This window comes from Trachemys scripta, chromosome 15 (assembly GCF_013100865.1).
Source record: "Trachemys scripta elegans isolate TJP31775 chromosome 15, CAS_Tse_1.0, whole genome shotgun sequence".
NCBI lineage: Eukaryota > Metazoa > Chordata > Testudines > Emydidae > Trachemys > Trachemys scripta.
In genome coordinates, this window is record NC_048312.1 from 24,500,711 (window position 1) to 24,519,788 (window position 19,078).

Here is a 19,078-nt window from a genome sequence, read left to right on the forward strand (position 1 = left end):
ATTATGAGCATCCACAGGGACACAAATCGTGAAGAACATGTTACTGCACAAGGTGAGTAACTTTCATATCTGTGCAGGTGAACATATCACCTTCTAATAACTGCAACCTACAAAAAGCAACAGAAGGTCCTGTGGCACCTTTAAGACTAACAGAAGTATTGGGAGCATAAGCTTTCTTGGGTAAGAACCTCACTTCTTCAGCTGCAAGACATCTGAAGAAGTGAGGTTCTTACCCAAGAAAGCTTATGCTCCCAATACTTCTGTTAGTCTTAAAGGTGCCACAGGACCTTCTGTTGCTTTTTGTAGGTTGCAGTTATTAGAAGGTGATATGTTCACCTGCACAGATATGAAAGTTACTCACCTTGTGCAGTAACATGTTCTTCACGATTTGTGTCCCTGTGGATGCTCATAATCAGAGATTTCTGGTAGCAGTGCCCGGTTAGGTTAAACATGCATGGTCCCCATCTTGTGCCGCAGCAGACAGTTAACTGGCACTGTGCGACCAACCCTACCCCCTTCTCTACTGCAGAGAAGAAGTGATAAAACTCTGAGTTAGAGGGAGGGTTGTGGAGCACCCANAAGTCTTGCAGCTGAAGAAGTGAGGTTCTTACCCACGAAAGCTTATGCTCCCAATACTTCTGTTAGTCTTAAAGGTGCCACAGGACCCTCTGTTGCTTTTTACAGATTCAGACTAACACGGTTACCCCTCTGATACTTGCAACCTACAGAAGATGCAAGCCGTAATATATATGACATATTATATATTTAAAAAGTATACAGTATACAATATACACATATATAGTGTGTGTGTGTGTATATATATTATATTATATAACACGATAATATTAAAATGTATACACTTGGACTGAGATTGAGATGGAAATAGGAGATGGACTTGTTGAAAGTCTCTGGGTAAGGATAAAAGGGGTAAAAAAACAAGGGTGATGTGATGGTAGGGGTCTATTACAGACCACCTAACCAGGAAGAAGAGGTGGATGAGGCTTTTTTTAAACAGCTAACAAAATCATCCAAAGCACAGGACTTGGTGGTGATGGACTTGAACTACACAGACATCTGTTGGGAAAATAACACAGCAGGGCACAGATTATCCAATAAGTTCTCTGAATGTATTGGAGGCAATTTTTTATTTCAGAAGGTGGAAACAGCTACCAGGGGAGAGGCTGTTCTAAATTTGATTTTGACAAATAGGGAGGAACTGGTTGAGAACTGGAAAGTGGAAGGCAGCTTCGGAGAAAGTGATCATGAAATAGTAGAGTTCATGATTTTAAGGAATAATAGGAGGGAGAACAGCAAAATAAAGACAATGGATTTCAAGAAGGCAGATTTTAGCAAACTGAGGGAGCTGATAGGTAAGATCTCATAGGAAGCAAGTCTAAGGGGAAAAACAATTGAAGACAGATGGGAGTTTTTCAGAGACATTATTCAGGGCACAAGAGGAAACTATCCCAGTACGTAGGAAAGATAGAAGTATGGGAAGAGATCACCCTGGTTTAACCAGGAGATCTTTAATGATCTTAAAAAAAATAAAAGTCCTACAAAAAGTAGAAACTAGGTCAAATTATAAAGGATGAATATATACAAATAACACAAGTATGTAGGGACAAAACTAGAAAGGCCAATGCACAAAATGAGATCAAATGAGCTAGAGACATAAAAGGTAACAAGAAAACATTCTACAAATATATTCGAAGCAAGAGGAAGACCAAGGACAGGGTAGACCCGTTACTCAATGAAGTGGGGAAAAATAACAGAAAATGTGGAAATGGCAGTGGTGCTTGATGACTTCTTTGTTTTGGTTTTCACCAAAGGTGGTGGTGATTGGACGTCTAACATAGGGAATGTCAGTGAAAATGAGGTAGGATCAGAAGAGGCTAAAATAGGGAAAGAACAAATTAAAAACTACTTGGACAAATTAGATGTCTTCAAGTCACCAGGGCCTGATTAAATGCATCCTAGAATACTCAAGGAGCTGACTGAGTAGATATCTGAGCCATTAGCGATTATCTTTGAGAATTCATGGAAGACGGGGGAGATTCCAGAAGACTGGAAAAGGGCAAATATAGTGCTTATCTATAATAAGGACAACCCAGGGAATTACAGACCAGTCAGTTTAACTTCTGTACCCAGAAAGATAATGGAGCAAATAATTAAGCAATCAATTTGCAAACATCTAGAAGATAAAAGGTGATAAGTAACAGTCGGCATGGATTTGTCAAAAACAAATTGTGTCAAACCAACCATCGCCATTATTGGAGACTTTTAAGAGCAGGTTACACAAACACCTGTCAGGAATAGTCTAGAATTAGTCCTGCCACGAATGCAGGTGACTGGACTAGATGACCTCTCGTGGTCCCTTCCAGTTCTATAATTATTATTCTTAGTGGAGATTGTCCTTTGTTGCTGGAGGCCAAGAGTCTTCACTACCTGCTGGATCGGTGGGTAGTGATCGATTTTATCGTGTCTCATGTAGATGCAGATAAATCGATCCCCGAACACATTCCCCGTCGACTCTGGAACTCCAGCTCGTGAGAGGCAGAAGCGGAGTCGACAGGGGAGCAGCAGCGATCAACTCACCGCTGTCCTCATGGCCAGGTAAATCGACCTAAGATACACTGACTTCAGCTACGCTATTCGTGTAGCTGAAGTTGCGTATCTTAGGTTGACACCCCCCGCCCCCCAGTGTAGACCAGGGCTAAGTTCCATCCCAAGCACTGCATGTGTGCAGTTTAGATAGTGGCTGTGTGGCCCGTATGTGGCTACAGATTTGTTACACAAGTTTTCTTCCAAACAAACATTCTTGACATACGCTCAATGCTTCTCTGTTAGTGTTATAAGATAGATGCTAATCATTACAACTAATTAAAAGAGTAAATTTGCTTAAAAAAAGGAAGTGTGATGTAGGAAGCTTCCATCTTGACACTTTGATACAAAGCAAGACTGAAAAAAAATCTGCTTTCTTACTGAAAAACAGATCATTTAAAATTGTGGTACCTTCAATATTTTTAAGTTGTAATGTGGGTTGCTAAGTGAATGTAAATTAATCACACACCTTAAACACTAACACCACCACTCCTGATACCTTCTGGTAACCAATGAGAAATCCAGTTAGTATAGTCCTATTCTGCCTGGACAAATCAGGCTTCTGCAGTTCAGTATCAAAGGGTCATTGTGAACTTGAGAAATGCTTATAAAGTGAAAAAATATTTAAGTTGAAACATTAAATATTCACATATGACTATTTATGCTGTTTGTTTTGTATTATTTTTTTAACGCTAGGGCCTGAATTCCCTTGCAGTCAGCTGTTTATAGTCAGTTTCACTTTCAGGTATATTCAAGTTCAATGGAATGTTTTGTGTAAACAATACAGACAAATGTTTGCTATAAAAACTTTCCAACAGAACAAACCCAAACATGTAATAGTGGGCCTGAACACTAAGAATTGCTGTTTAAAAATATAGTAAAAATGGCATTTGCTAGATCTGGTGGTTCTAATTTTAGTGAATGTAGATACGCAGAATAGCTTTTATTTCTAAAATAATTTTGGAGTTTCTTTATATATGCACATCGTGTGACAAATATTTTTTTCTCTCTAAATATGAAAATTTCCTTCACATTACAGGTTAAAGGGGAGGAGCAATGCACCTTGCCCTCTCAACTACTTCATATAGTGTCAGAGCCCTTCCTACTCCAGCAAATCCTATATGTGAAATTTTTGTGTGGGCAGGGGCTCTGTAGCCATTCACTCTTAAAAAGATGCTACTTCTGTCTACAGCACTCAGTATATCATAGACCATGAATTTGGTCTGTTTCAGCTATTATAAGCCCTCTCTGTAAAAGACTATTAAGTTTGAAAATATTAATTGTAGGCACAAAGGCAAAATGTGTATGGCACATGGACTGGTTGTTCTAAAAGGTATTATCCCCATTTTATGGATGAAGAAGATGAGGCTCAGGAATGCTGTTTACTGACTGCTTCCCCCTGAGTGTGTGACAGGGGAAGGACTAAAGTGCCGGTGACCTAGATCTGGCTATAGCCATTAGTTCTAGAAGCAGAGCTGGAACATGTGTATACCCCCTGCTACCGTCACCAATAGTACCCTAACTCAGGACAAGAGAGTGAGAGCAGGGCTAGAAGACCTGTTGGGACAAGAGGGCCCCATCACAGCTCTCAGCATGCTTGCCTAGTAGCTGCACTGGCTTTGCAGCTCTGGGTCTTACTCTCAAGCTCCAGTTGAAGTACTGAATCTCCTTGGCCCTGCTCTTCTGTAGGAGGTGGGTGTGGAACCACCTGCTGCATGTGAACCGGGCCCTTGGGCGCTGGGAGCCCACCCAGTGTAGCAGAAGCCGGCTTATTCCTTGCTCTATAGCGCCCCCCGTGGAACGTCTCGGAAGCAGCGGGAGGGGGGCGACGGAGGAGGGAGTTGAGCGTTCGCTTCCCCCTCCGCTCAGAACGGCTCACGTGGTACGGCGGCGGCCAATGGCGAGGCGAACGGTGCCTGGCGGCCGCCATTGCTGTCAGAGTGGAGAGGCAGAGGCGAGTGTGTGAGGAGGAGCTGGCGAGCGGGGCCGCCGGGCGGGCAGGGCCAAGCCGAGGGCGGCGAGGACGGGCAGGGACAGCGCGCGCGCTCCGGTCCGCGGCTGCCGCCGGTCGCCCTCAGCACCGGGAGCCCCGCGCGGAGCGTAAACAAGGCGGTGGCGGCGGCAGCAGGAAAACACCATCCACCCACCGCCAGCGGCGGCAGCAGCGAGGGGAGGAGACACGGCCGCAGCCGAGACAGCGCCCCCCGTCAGCGGCCGCCGCCACTGCCTGGGGCCCGGAGCAGGCCCCCCCGCTTGAGCGGTGTCCTGCAGGGGCCGCAGCTGGGCCAGGGGAGGAGACCCCCGCAGCGGGGGCCGGAGCGGCGCGCAGAGGAGCGGGGCCGACGGGGCCGGGAACGCCGGAGGCGAGAGCGCCGGTCCGGAGCGCCTTGGCGGCGGGCCTCGGGCCGGTCCGGTCCGCTCGGCCCGTTGTGGATTATTTGGCAGGGGGCGGGTAGGCGGATCGAGGCCCCCGTCTGTGGAGCGCCCCCTGCCGGCCACTGCCCCTTCCGCGGGCGGGCGTTTGTGCCGGGGACCCAGCGAGGGGCAGGACTGCGGCGGCTGCCCCGGTGACAGGCGGAGCGGGCGGCCCCAGGGAGCCCCGGGCGCTTCTTCCTTCCTGCCGGGCCCGTCTCCTCAGACATGCCCCGCTCTGGTGGCCGGGCTCGCCGAGGATCATGACTGCAGCGGCGAACTGGGTGGCGAACGGGGCCAGCCTGGAGGACTGTCACTCCAACCTCTTCTCGCTGGTAAGTACCCGGAGGGGGGTGTGAGCGCGAAGGCCGCAGCCCAGCTAGTCGGGGCGCACCCGGGGACCTTGCTGCTCCTTCGAGCGGCGGCGCAGCAACTTTGGCGGTTCGGTGCGGCTGCCAGGGGCTTTATAGCCTGGGCCCGTGGGGCTGCTCCCTCCCGCTGGGCCCGTGGGGCTGCTCCCCCGCTAGCCCCTCCCCCCGGCTCAGCTCCGTGTTTATTTTGCTCTTTAACATCGTTTGTTGCAAGCGTGCGTTCCCCACACAGCTGCATTGATCTGAATACGAGATGTCAAGGCAACGGATTGGGTGTCCCCTGCCTGTGCTGCCTGCATGTGTGACCATCTCCTGTGGTAAACAGTCTGCTCTCCCCGCCCCTGCCTGCTTTGGCACTTCATGCCCTTGTGCTTTGTGCCTCTTCAACTGCGTGTGGGTTTTTTCCCCCCTCATCTTTCGTAATGACAAACGCCATTTCAGCAGCAAACAGTTCATGCAATGTGATTATCTGTAGGACTTGCACTCCGGGCTCTTGTGTCTGAACGTCAGCTGTCTTTATGATTTTACAGCCGTGTCCCCGCTGCACCGATGGGGAGGGACGGGACTTTTTTTGGCCTTGCAAGAAAAGCATTAGCTGAAAATGTAACATGCTGGGTGGCTTGATAACATAGATGCTATCTTCTCATCTCACTGGTAGCTCACAACTTTCACTTTGTACTTAGATTGCATGGTTTAATCTTACAACAGTTATGGTATCAATTGTTCATATTGAACAGTTGCAATTAATTATACAGATTTTTAATCTTAATTAAAATGAATACAAAGAAAAATTATTTGCTGTTCATATTAGTGACATTTTATTTGAAAATGCATTTTTGCTTTATTGTATACTACAGCTGCAGGGACATCAGTGGAGTGAAGGGGAGAACTCTTGGGTCCCCAATAGCTACCCTAGGGGGAGGAGGGGTAGAGCATAGGACTGTTTATTGGTGAAATGGTAACTCATAAAATTGAGGTGTGAAGCAACTGGGTATAGGCTGTATGCCAGGTGGTGTGGGAGAGGAAATAAAAAACAAACAAAACACCCCCCCCTCAAAATAGAGTTCAGGTTTACTTTTCTCAAGGGGTGGGAAAAGAATGTGAATTGTTCAGTAAGAAATTTTAAAATATGATTAACTCAGAATCTTCAAGTTATGCATATTGCTAGTCTCTGAAACCATATGATATTCTTTCTTTAATTACTGTTAACCTCAGTCTTTCTCCCATGCACAACCCTCAATACCTTCCTTTGGATTGTTTATTCCTGACATGTTGTGCCTTGTCTTTAATGAGAATATAATTCTTTGCGGGCAGAGGCTTTATTTTGCTATGTGTTTGTACAGTGGGATCCTGATCCTCCTGACGAGGCTTTTGGATGTCTGTTATAACAAATACCATCCTTTTTGGCTTTTTGACTTGTAACCACTTTCAAAGCTATGTAACATTATTTAAACTTGCACTTATGCTAATGTTTGCAATGCCTTTATACCCCTAGCATATGCTTGCAGCTATAGTAATGGTAAAAAGTGGTTTGTGTACACAAGTCTTGCATACTAAGAAAAGCTAACCAGTGAATACAAGAGAATCAGCTTTATCAGGAAAGAGTGTCACCAGTAAATTAAAGAACAGTTAATATTAGTTAAAAAAAAAACAACCAAACACCCCCCCCCCCCCCCCCCCCAAAAAAAAACACACCCACAAAAACGACAACAACTTTGTTCACCTCTTTTGGTTAGGAAATTGGTTAATAAGTATTGAGAGGTATACGTGGTATAGTTGTAGTCCCATTGTCAGTCCATCACAGGTGTAAAATAATTCTTGTATATGGTAATGTGAATTACAAAAGTTTATATTTTCAGAATTTTTTTTTTCAGAGCTTATACTAAGAAACTTCTATAGAGCAGCCAGCTTTTTAATTGTATGCATAATGTTAGTGAAAGAAAAGTACAAACGATTATGGAATTTGCTTTTAAAAGTGCTCTTGGATTCAGACTGACATATAAAAGCCTCTATAGAATCAGAATATTATAAGGTTATACCACTTCAAATTTGGGCTTTTAAAACCATCTTATCGGTTTCCCAAACATTTTTTCTATAATATCAAATAACATATAAACAGCTGTTTGCAGATATGTTTATTTAACACAAAATAGTTTGCAAGGCTTAACTTGGCTTAAAATTTGTAGGTGTGGGCAGTACCTAACTGGTTTTAAATGGATCATTTAACCAAGGTAGAGTCATTTTCATGCTTTAGACTTTAAACATGTTGTAACGGGATCAGAGGACAGCTGTGTTGTAATTGTTTTGTATTTTGCCTAGCACAATGGAGCCCCAACACAGTTTGCCTCTAGGCGTGTGTGTATCTCCTAACTTAGTGGTATTTTTTTTGCAAACCTATACACATGTGAGTAATTATTGGGGATATTCACAAAGTAAGGTGTTGCAAGGTATAGTCCTTAAATAGTAACTTTATAAGTGACAGTAGCATTTTATAGAGCATAGCGTGCAGTATAATCAGCAAACTCAAATATTAATGTGATGTTCAATTTTTTCAGTTGCATTACTAATTATTATTATTATTATTAATAATAATAATTAATGGAGATATCCCATCTCCTAGAACTGGAAGGGACCTTGAAAGGTCATCGAGTCCAGCCACCTGCCTTCACTAGCAGGACAAAGTACTGATTTTGCCCCAGATCCCCAAGTGGCCCCCTCAAGGATTGAACTCACAACCCTGGGTTTAGCAGGCCAATGCTCAAACCACTAACTTTATTGATAAATATAGAATTAAAGTATTGACAAAGAAAATATTAAAAATGTGTGGACACAGGCACTAACATTTTACCCTCAAACTGTTAAATTTGTCAAAATTTATGAAGTATTAAAACTACAGTAGATCAGATCATAAACAGGAGCTCTTGCTGATAGATTATCTTCTGAATGCAACAGAACAAAATATACAGAATTGTTGTGTATTGGTTTTGTTCTTGTGAAGCAGTGTAGTTCTCAAGAACAAGACTTGTGCAATATTGATTTAAGACAACCCAGTTATTAGAAAAAGTGTAATTTAGCTGTACCATGTTTATTTTAACCTCAGTCTTGCATTAATCTTTGACTTAAACAGAACATGGAATTCTTGATGGAATAATTACAGTAGCGAAGTAGCTACAGACGCTTTACAATATTCAAAAAACCTTCAGCTTTAAAAAAACTAGTATTAGCATGTGACTAGTTACCTTAGTGTTTTTGTTATTTGATATAAAATTAGCTTTTTGAACTTTTGTTTATCATGCGTAGATTATTTTTAATAAGATTGGTAGGCATGATTTGCTTTGAATCTTTGTACTTGAAATCATTGTTTTTTAAATAGTGATTTTCTGATAGTTGGTGGTTTTGCATAATGAGCTCAAGGATGGAACATAGTGTTTTTCCTATGTGGTGATGCTGTAGAAATGACATTTCATTCGAGATCACTGAAATTAGGACATTGTAATATTTATCTTGAATTATATTTTTTCTTAATCTTGATGCAGAATGTTTATCCAGAGCTTGATGGTGATCACAAACATACTATAGTTTAATGTTGCATGAAACTTGTTGTCCATATTCGTGGTATGAAGGACTGTTATTTGTGTGTGTGTATTAATGTTATACATACATACATTATCATATCATTGCTGAACCGAAGCAGAAATTCACAGTGCCGTAATGTTAGCATTCGTATTGCCTATCAAGTGAAAAACAAAACAAAACACCCCACAAAGCCCACCATTTTTGTGTGTTTTTCCTGAGAACATAGTAGCTCTGCTCCCAATGTAGGCAGATTTTACATCTCCCAGTGTAGGCAGATATTACAATACAAGTAACATTTTATACATTTGTCTTCAGAATGCTGATAAAATTTGGATTATTTTAGTATTTACAGTGTAATCTGTTCTGTGTGAAAATAGTTTAGTTTACTAAAACATGTTTTTGTTTAGAATCCTCTTGTTTATAGCACATGGTGTTAGAGATTTTATTTATTTTATAATAACAGTGCCACACAATGACTGCAATATCTGACTCTTGCAAGGAAACATGTTTATGTATGTAATATTATATCTATGTGGAATAATGTATGAGTTTAGTATGTTGTTATAGCTGGCTAATACTTTTTGAAAGAGAAAATATTCTGAAATAGTATACAGTATACCAAAATGCTACAAATGTGGGCTCAGTTCTGCAGCCCTTCCTCACATGAGTAATCCTTACTCATGCAAATAGTCTTTGAAGTTAATTGACTGTGAAAATGACTAAGGATTACTTATGTGGCAGTAAGGGTTTTTAGGATCTAGTCTATATATGACTAAAATATAATAGTCATTCATGTTCTTTTAACATAAAATATCTTTTGTGCACAAACAAAAAAACCCCTAAGATACAGGTCTTGTTTACTAGTGAAATGAAGTAATAAGTTAGTTATTTTAAGTTTATAAAATTCACCTTTCTTAACTTCATGCCGCATGTAGCAAAATAATCATTTGAAAACAAAAAATAACTTTATGCAACATTATGTGATTCAGAGATGAACAAAAAAAAAGATGGTCCCCTACCCTGTTTCCCTTACACTTCTTTTTTGTTTTTCTCTCCTTTTCTTATGATTGTTTTATAAAGGGTGGGTCTTTTACTGAGCCCTGAAGTCTAGTAAGGTAAGGCTTTGTTGCTCTAGTATGAGAAGCAAGATTCAGAATTTAGAAAACTTCAGCTAGCAGCAAGGAGTTTGCCTAAGTGCTTCTGCTATGGGCCATTGCCTCATAGGAGGAGAGACTAGAGCTACCCGTGGGAGGGGTGCTGTGAGCTGTTACTGGATGCTGCCAGTGGGAGATGAGTGATTATTCACCAGTGGTACTGGATCTACTATATGAAAGATATGTCCAGAAAAGCAGTGGAAGAGGGGCAGTAGTATGTGTAGGACACTAGGCAACTGTGGAGCACGTGAAGAGGCAGACTGAATGAAGATCCAAAACAGTTTGATTATTCAAAAAGGATAAAACCGTATAGTTAAGAGAGATAAAAATACTTCAGTGCTTTTACTTTTTTGTGTAAGCAGTTGTTAGAGCTGCTACAGGGGTATTGTGAAATAATTAACAGACTCATGATAGGAAGTGGGAGGTAGTCCACCAGACTATTTCTCTATTGAAATATGGTCTGTGTTATGCAAATGTGGTTCACCTCTGCAATAATCCATTCTGGCTGTGACAAAGGCTGAGGTTATTCTAGTGAAATCTGGGTCCATGAGTAAACATTGCAAACAGCTTATGGGATGCAGATTTAAAAAAAGGCACTCTTTCCTGAGATGATGCTTCTGGAAGACCAGATGGCAAAGAGCTGGCAGGAGAAAATCTAATTTGCCAACTTCTTGAGCAAAAAGTGGATAATCCCCTCTAAGCATTGATGACAGAGGCAAGACTCACACCTGCTATATTTTCAAGATCTTTCCCCAACGCACCAACATTCTCTGCTACAAATGGAGTTTCAGCCAATTTGTTCTCACCTAAGTTTCAGTTTTATTGGGAATCATGACTTAATAAAGGACCTGAGTGTTTTGCCCTGAGAAAGCATAGATGATAAACATAGGATTGCATCTGATGAAAACAACACATAAAGCTGATTATGACCACTGTGCAAATCATGTTGCAGACCTTATGCACATTTAGGAGATCAGCTGGAACTTCATAGAACCTTGCAGGAAAGAGATTATATTGTTTTGGATGTGAGTAGTTGCCCAAAAGGATTTTTTGAGATATTCTCTGCAGGAAAGAGCAGAATAGTTGGTGTGATATCACTCACTCCAGTCAGAGTTCACAAGCAAATCAGCAAACTCTCATGGTCATTGGTATCAAAGAATACTGATTGATTGAAAAATATCAACAGGGATCACCCTACCATTATCATCATTAGAAGGAGATCAGCCAATGTGGGCAATCTCAGTTAACATTCTGACACTAAAAACGAGACTTGTTAGGGATCAAGGAAATCTGAGAAGTCAAAATGGTGGCAGATTACTCAAAACAGGCTTCTCAGTAGTTTTCCCTCAAAAAGGGAAGATTAGAAATAAGGTGATAGCTGATGGAGATACTCAGGAAGTCATCTCTTGCCACTGACTAGAGGGCAAATGACCACTTACCAAAGGTCATTTGATGCCCTACCCACTCCTAAGGAGTTGCTAACAATTTAACCAATACAAGACCCTACTTGTAGCTGTTTACCATAAATGCAGATTCAGATTCCATGTTGTTGGCCAGCCTAGTGCTGTTATCTCCACAACATTAGTGAGTAATATCTACCATTCAGTGATGGTGGACTTCATAGGTGTTACAATATGCTTTATTATTTGTCTAAAGTTCCATCTAAATTTAGTCAAGATGATTTTTTTGAATGCATATATTATATCTAAAAAATCATCTAGCTTTCTATGCTAATTTAGGACATACAATATCAATATTAAGGTGTAATGTGATAGAAATGGAAATAGTTTATTAGTTACCTTGTTCATTCTCTGCCAGTGAAAGATTGTTTCCACTTTTAAGTAAGCTGTTTCTTTGGTACTTTCAAGAATGTTTATTAGAATGATCTGAAGTTCTGTCATGTTACACTGATGGACAAATTCAATTCATTACATTGAGGAGATACTCAGTTTTTGCCAATATTAACAAAATGAAAAATACAAAATAATTAATTTGCATCTATGAAATGTGCAATTTTGTAGGGTAGAATCTCACCAAGGGACCTCTACATTATTTTGTAGGAATCAGTTTCTTCATTTGCTGCACTTAAAATCCTGACTGGACTTGGAGTGATAATTTATTATGTGGGCTTTTTTCATTCAGTGAAGTAAGCTTAAAAAATCATAGAACATTGCAAAAATATATTTATTACCCAATGATAATTAAAGAAATGCCAAATATTCCAGGTTATATTCTGTGAATATACCAGTGAGATACTATGAATCTTTTCACTAAAAAATATGCTGTATAATACGCTGTGCTTCTGTGTCCTCCCTCTCACCAACTTGCATATGCTTCTTTTGGCATATCTTAATCTTTTGAATAGCCAAAAAGGCTATATACGATTGGAACAACGTACTTTCCAATAAACACATAACTAAACACATGTTTTATATGAAAGTACATTCCTTTGTTTACTAGATTGCGTGAGGATGTAACTCTTTTTACTGTAGTTATCAGACTGGTATTACAATCCTGCCAGTTCTGTGGTGCATCCTAGTTCCCCATAGCTTCTCCTTCTGCAGTACCTCATCCCTAAAATACACATTCTCCTGTCATTTTCCCTCTGAAGTTACTAGCTACTGACAGGGAAGGGGGAAAACCATTTTTTTTTTTAAAAAAAGAGCTTCAGACAGGTGGAGACAGACAAACTAATACAAGTATTCTGCTGTACTATAGCTGTTTCATTTACCACATCACCAAAATGACATTGAAGCTTTGTGGTAGATTCCCTCTGCACACAGACAATCAGAAAGTAAGCACCAGAGGCCTGAAAGGCCTGTGATACTAACAATGACAGCTAGTATCATGTTTCTATTGTGACTTCAGTTACTAACATCATCTTACATTAGCATGAGTCCTATGCTGTGGGATGATATCTGAAAATAAGCTGTCTGACACCTTCTGGTAAGTTTGGTTTTTCAATGCAAGGATTTGAGTTAACCTTTTTATTTAATAAACCAGACATCATTTAAGTTTCACACAAATCTAAACGGTGTAGGCAAACTTTCCTTGGGATTGCCTCAGGATTTTTTACAATATTTAAGTTTGAATTATTTTGGTATTACTGTATATTATTACAGTTTGAGGAAAACACCATGTTTTCAATCCAGAAATCTTCATTGTTATTTGTATGATCTTTTCATATAGCTGGAATCACATGAATGACTGGACTATTAATTTTGAATGAACCCACTTAAAGTATCTGTGGGTCGTTCTTTTGAATATGTGGCGGTGTGGCACTGATGTAACAATTATACTTCAGCTGACTAAGTATATGGTTATAAAAAATACTGTTTCAGCTGCTTGAATTAATTTTAGAAGATGCCCTTTAATGTTTATAATTAAACTAAAATGTTTTTAAATTTAATTTTTGATGTAGTGTTAGAATTGCATTTTTAAGAAGTCTTTGGCATAAATAGTATTGATTTAATAAAGAAAAGAAATACTATGACCTATGTGGCTTACAGTTTATTCTAGTATTGTTCTGGTTCATTCTGTAGCTCAGTCTCTCAGGCATTGTTGCTGCTCAAAATGAGCCATTGTACTGAGTAGAATTACAATAATGAACATGGAAATGTGACCACAACTTTATTTTATGGCATTCTCCTTGTTTATGTGGAAGAGGGGGTTTATGTACTACTGTTCTGTGATAATTCCCAGGTACCACGTTCAGGATACTGGGGTCCATTTTTGTTAGGTGCTGCACAAACACATGCAAAGATCTTGTTCCTATCCCAAAGAATGTTGTCTGTCTCTCTCTCTCTCTTTCAAAAAGTTCAATTGAGAGGTTGGTGGGAGAAGAGTAAATTATCATTATTTAAATGCGTGCCTAAATTCTGTTTTGTTTTTTTAAAAGCAGTATATGTCTACTACGTCTGCTAAGACAGTTTCAGGGGCTGGTGCTTTCAATGGCTGAGATCACTATTTTAAATTGCTACCTTATTTTTAGTCTAAGCCTTGGTCTGCACTACAGACTTATGTCAGTATAACTACATTGTTCAGGGGTGTGGACACAGTTACACTGATCTAACTCCTGGTGTAGACAGCACTATATTAATGGGAGGGCTTCTCCCATCAACATAGCTGCTGTTTCTCAGGGACTTGGAGTACCTATGTAGATGGGAGAAGCTCTCCCATTGGTGTAGGTAGCAGCTTCACTAAAGTGCTACAGTGGTGCAACTGCAGTGCTGTAAGTGTAGACAAGCCCTAAGTTTAACTTTTAGTTTTATCAAGCTTCTCCCTCCTCCTCAAATCAGTGCTGGTATCTCCACAGACTCTCCTATCAGGTTCTTACAAGGCTGAACATCTCAAACTCCTGCAATAAAGCCTACAGCACCATGTAGTTTGCACAGAGTTCTAAATAAGCTATATGAAAACCATTCCAGAATTATTTTGAACTGGTCATTTAAATATCCTTTTATGGAAGATCTTTTCTCTTCTAGCAGAGTAATTTAGCTTGTGGAATGAGTTCACTTTAGGTTTATTGGTCTTCAGTTGAAATAGGCATAGACCATCTTTTCTGATAAAAGTTGATGAATTGGGATCTTCCAAGATCCCTTCCATGAGGGATTTTGGGTCTGTCATCATGCCATTTTCCTTCCCATATCTACGGGCCTAATCAGGTGGGGATTTATTTGCTTCTATCTGAAAAGAGTCTTGAGAAAATTTATATGTATCACACTAAGTAAGGTCCTTTGTCAGACCATCTAACTCCTCTTTGATGCCAGTGTTCTAGACAGTGTTGATGCTAAATGACTGTGCCTGTCTGACTGCATTTCTGTGCTGTTATGGTCTTGCTAGCCTGAAGTTAGGAGTCCATGTCAGGGCCCATTTGGTTTCAGGCAGCCAGTATTGTTTACCTCAATGTAGTTCAGTGATGGACACATGTATAGTGACTGATTACATGGGCTGCACTCTATTCCCTAAGTGCTTTGGCTTGGTATGTGTGGGAGTGTTCTTGCCTTGATTTCCTAGACACACAGTTCTGTGTCAAAGGAAGAGAAATTTAAAGTTCTTCCTCCCTGTGGTTTTGTTTGTTTGGGATGTCCCATTTTTCTGTGGGCTAATGTTGGACCAATTTCTTTAGGAAGTGTCTGCTAGGCCATTGAATGGCTACCCCTTATGTTCTGGGAGATTTCCTTCCTTAATTTAAAAAAATTCTTTTTCTGGTTAGGAATTTTCCCTCATTGTTATGGCTCTCATCTCAGTTGTTGACATTTTTCTGTTGGTATTGCTTTGAGCTACTTTCTCTGCATGAGTGGATATTTTGCACAGATGATATCTTTTGAAAAAAGGGTAATTATTTACTTGTATTCTGCTTTTCTGAAGGTATCTTGCGGATTTTACTCGCTCACCCTCCTATTTTCAGAGTTTGGAGGTTTTTTGAATAGCAGGTAATTTGTTCTTGGTTTTCCCTTAATGTGATTTGAGTATTCATTGTTCATTCATGGATACTCTTTTTATTACTCTGAGACCCTTGCAGCATCTGCAACTGAAGCACACTCAGTAAGGCAGTGGCCAAGACCTGGCTTATAGAAGGTCAAAAATCTAAAAGCTAAGCAGGTTTGCCACATGTCTTGCTCAGGAGCATGATACGCAAAACAGAAGATTCTGCAAGATGCTTTCATGAAAGTAACAATCCCTTACCTGAGGTCAAGGTTTGTAAAATATCACTGATACCTACTAGTCTGAGAGAAAAATAGCTGTATTACCATGCCCTGTATTTATTTACTTTTTTATTTTGGCAATTCTTCACTTCTCCCTCCCTCAGGTGAATCAGCTCTGTTCCCCTGCCAATTCTGTCCCAATTTTACTCAATCCCACTAAAAATGAGTCATCCTTCACATTTTTCTATGAATCCCATTTATGGTGCTTATGTGCCTCATGTCCCCAGGATTGGAATTTTTGACTAGCAGTGTTCACTGGGGCTATGCCTCCACCCTGAATGTCCTTGTTGTCTTTCCTTTTCACCTCCAACCAAGAGCATGTATGTCATAGTGGCCCCAACTGCCTCTCAGTTCTCACTAGGTACCCAGAGCAGTGGAATATTGTGGTTTGTGCCTGCTACCCCTTATTGCCTTTTTTTGGGCATAGCCATGTAGTTAACTGTGTGTGTATATATGTATATATATCTGTATATCTAAACCAGTTACTTTAGAAAATTTCTCTGTCCTCTTTGCAGCCTAATTTTTGTGCAGTTTTACATGCGCCTTAAATTTCATACCTTGAGTACACTTGAGGTGAAAGCACTTTCTCATCCAATGGCTAAGCCTGAATCCTTTGGATTCAAGCCATACCTGTTATGTGGTGATCTTATCCATCTAACTGATGGACATAGTCTGTGTCCTCTCTTGGTGAGAGCCATGTCCTGGACTGATGCTTGTTATGTTGGTCCTCTTCCATCACAATCTGCTGATCCGGAGGTACCTGAATAAAGCTGTGCCTGCTGGACCAGTCCATTGGGGAGCCTCGGATTCAGGAAGCTGCTTATCTTACTCCAAAAAAGGAATTCTCTTCTCACAGATCCCACTTCTTTAGTGTCCCTGTAAGCAGAAAATCTACAAGAGCTCCTGATGCTGGTCCCAAGAAGGGACTTATAATTTCCTTAGCCATCCTTGGCCTTCAATCTGAGATTGATACTGACTATGAACATAGTGCAGAAGCTTAGTACTGCCTCCACTGGGTTGAGCCAGGGCAAATGTGAGCACCACTGCAAGGGTGAGCCACAGTACCAACTGTCCACTCTTGAACAGAAAGAGTAAAGAAGCTAAAGAAAAGTCATGGACTCTTCCAAGCCAAAAGCACAGAGTTCTTATTTCCCTAAGAAGTCTAGTAGGGCTGTCACCCCCTCTCCTGCTCCTCCTGGCCATCCTGCTCAGAGCAGATCTTGCTTCTTCACTGAACTGAAACTTGGTGTCAGCAAAGTCTTGCTGGCACTGACAAGGCCAGGACCAGACCTAGTGCCAGAGTTACTGGCGATGCTTTTGGATCTGTCACTGACCTTCACCTTTGAGCCCATAGCACTGGTCATGATACCTCTGGTTCTGATCTCTATGGCACTAGAGAGAATTGAACCTTAAAATATAAAATATATGGAGATATACCTATCTCATAGAGCTGGAAGGGACCCTAAAAGGTCATTGAGTCCAGCCCCCTGCCTTCACTAGCAGGATTACCTACTAATTTTGCCACAGATCCCTAAGTGGCTCCCTCAAGAATTGAACTCACAACCCCAGGTTAAGCAGGCCAGTGTTCAAACCACTGAGCTATTCCTCCCCCCTTCAGTACTGATTGTCTCACATTATATTTCTGAGATCTCAGTATCACTCCTAGGTCAAATCCACTCCTCTAACACTTCTTCCCCTGCCTATTCCTTCTTTCCAGATTCTAGCATGTGCCCTTCCCCAGAACCCAGGCATTCTCATAAGGAATAACTCACAGACTTTAACACCAGAAGGGACCATTGTGATCATCTAGTCTGACCTCCAGCACATGGCAGGCCACAGAACCTTGTCCACCTACTCCTGTGATAGACCCATAACCTCTGGCTGGGTTACTGAAGTCCCCAAATCATGATTTAAAGACTTCAAGTTACAGAGAATCCACCAATTACCTTAGTTCAAATCTGCAAGTGACCTATGCCCCATGCTGCAGAAGAAGGCAATCCCCCTCCCCCACCAGAGTGTCTCCCACTTGGACTCCAGGGAAAATTCCTTCCTAACCCCAAATATGGCAATCAGTTAGACCCTGAGCATATGGGCAAGACCCACCAGCCAGACACCTGGGAAAGAATTCTCTGTAGTAACTCAGAGCCCTTCCCATCTAGTGTCTCGTCACTGGCCATTGCAGATATTTGCTGCTGGCAGTTGCAGATTGGCTTCATGCCATTGTAGGCAGTCTCATCATACCATCCCCTACATAAACTTATCAAGCTCAGTCTTGAAGCCAGTTAGGTTTTTTGCCCCCACTATTCCTCTTGGGAGACTCTTCCAGAACTTCACTCTTCTGATGGTTAGAAACCTTTGTCTAATTTTAAGCCTAAACTTGTTGAAGGCTAGTTTATATCCATTTGTTCTTGTGTCACCACTGGCGCTTAACTCCTCTCCCTCTCTGGTATTTATCCCTTTGATGTATTTATAGAGAGCAATCTTATTTCCCCATAGTCTTTTGGTTAGGCTACACAAGCCAAGCTCTTTGAGTATCCTCTCACAGGGTAGGTTTTCCATTCGTCTGATCATCCCAGGAGCCCTTCTCTGTACCTGTTCTAGTTTGAATTCATCTTTCTTAAACACGGAGATCAGAATTGCACACGGTATTTCAGATGAGGTCTCACCAGTGCCTGGTATAATGATGTTAATACTTCCCTATCTCTATTGGAAATAACGTGCCTGATGCATACTAGGACTGCATTAGCCTTTTTCATAGCCGCATCACATTGGTGGCTCATAGTCATCTTGTGATCAACCAGTACACCCAGTTCTTTCTCTTTCTCTGTCACTTCCAACTGTTAAGTGCCTAGCTTATAGAAAAAATTCTTGTTGTTAGTTCCTAAGTGCATGACCTTGTACTTTGCAATATTTAATTTCATCCCATTTCTATTACTCCAGTTTTCAAGGTCATCCAGATCTTCTTGTATGATATTCTGGACCTCCTCCGTATTGACAGTACCTCCCATTTTTTGTGCTATCTGCAACTTTATTAGCACACTCCCATTTTTTTGTGCCAAAGTCATTAATAAAAATGTTAAATACAATTGGTCTCAAGATTGATCCCTGAGGAACTCCACTAGTAATCTCACTCCAGCCTGACAGTTCACCTTTCAGTATGACCTGTTGTAGTCTTCCCTTGAACCAGTTACTTATTCACCTTTCAATTTTGATATTAATTCCCATCTTCTCTAATTGAACTAATAATTTCCTATGT

General features: G+C 41.0%; 1 protein-coding gene across 1 annotated transcript in view; it reads left to right on the forward strand.

Moving 5' to 3' along the window:
• Positions 1-4,523: 4,523 nt before the first annotated feature.
• MED13L (mediator complex subunit 13L) overlaps positions 4,524-19,078 on the forward strand; it is a 408,072-nt gene continuing 393,517 nt past the window's right edge. Inside the window, exon 1 of the mRNA XM_034790893.1 lies at positions 4,524-5,348. Within this exon, the coding sequence (XP_034646784.1) occupies positions 5,277-5,348 (72 nt within the window). The 5' untranslated portion in view covers positions 4,524-5,276. The remainder of the gene's footprint in view (positions 5,349-19,078) is intronic.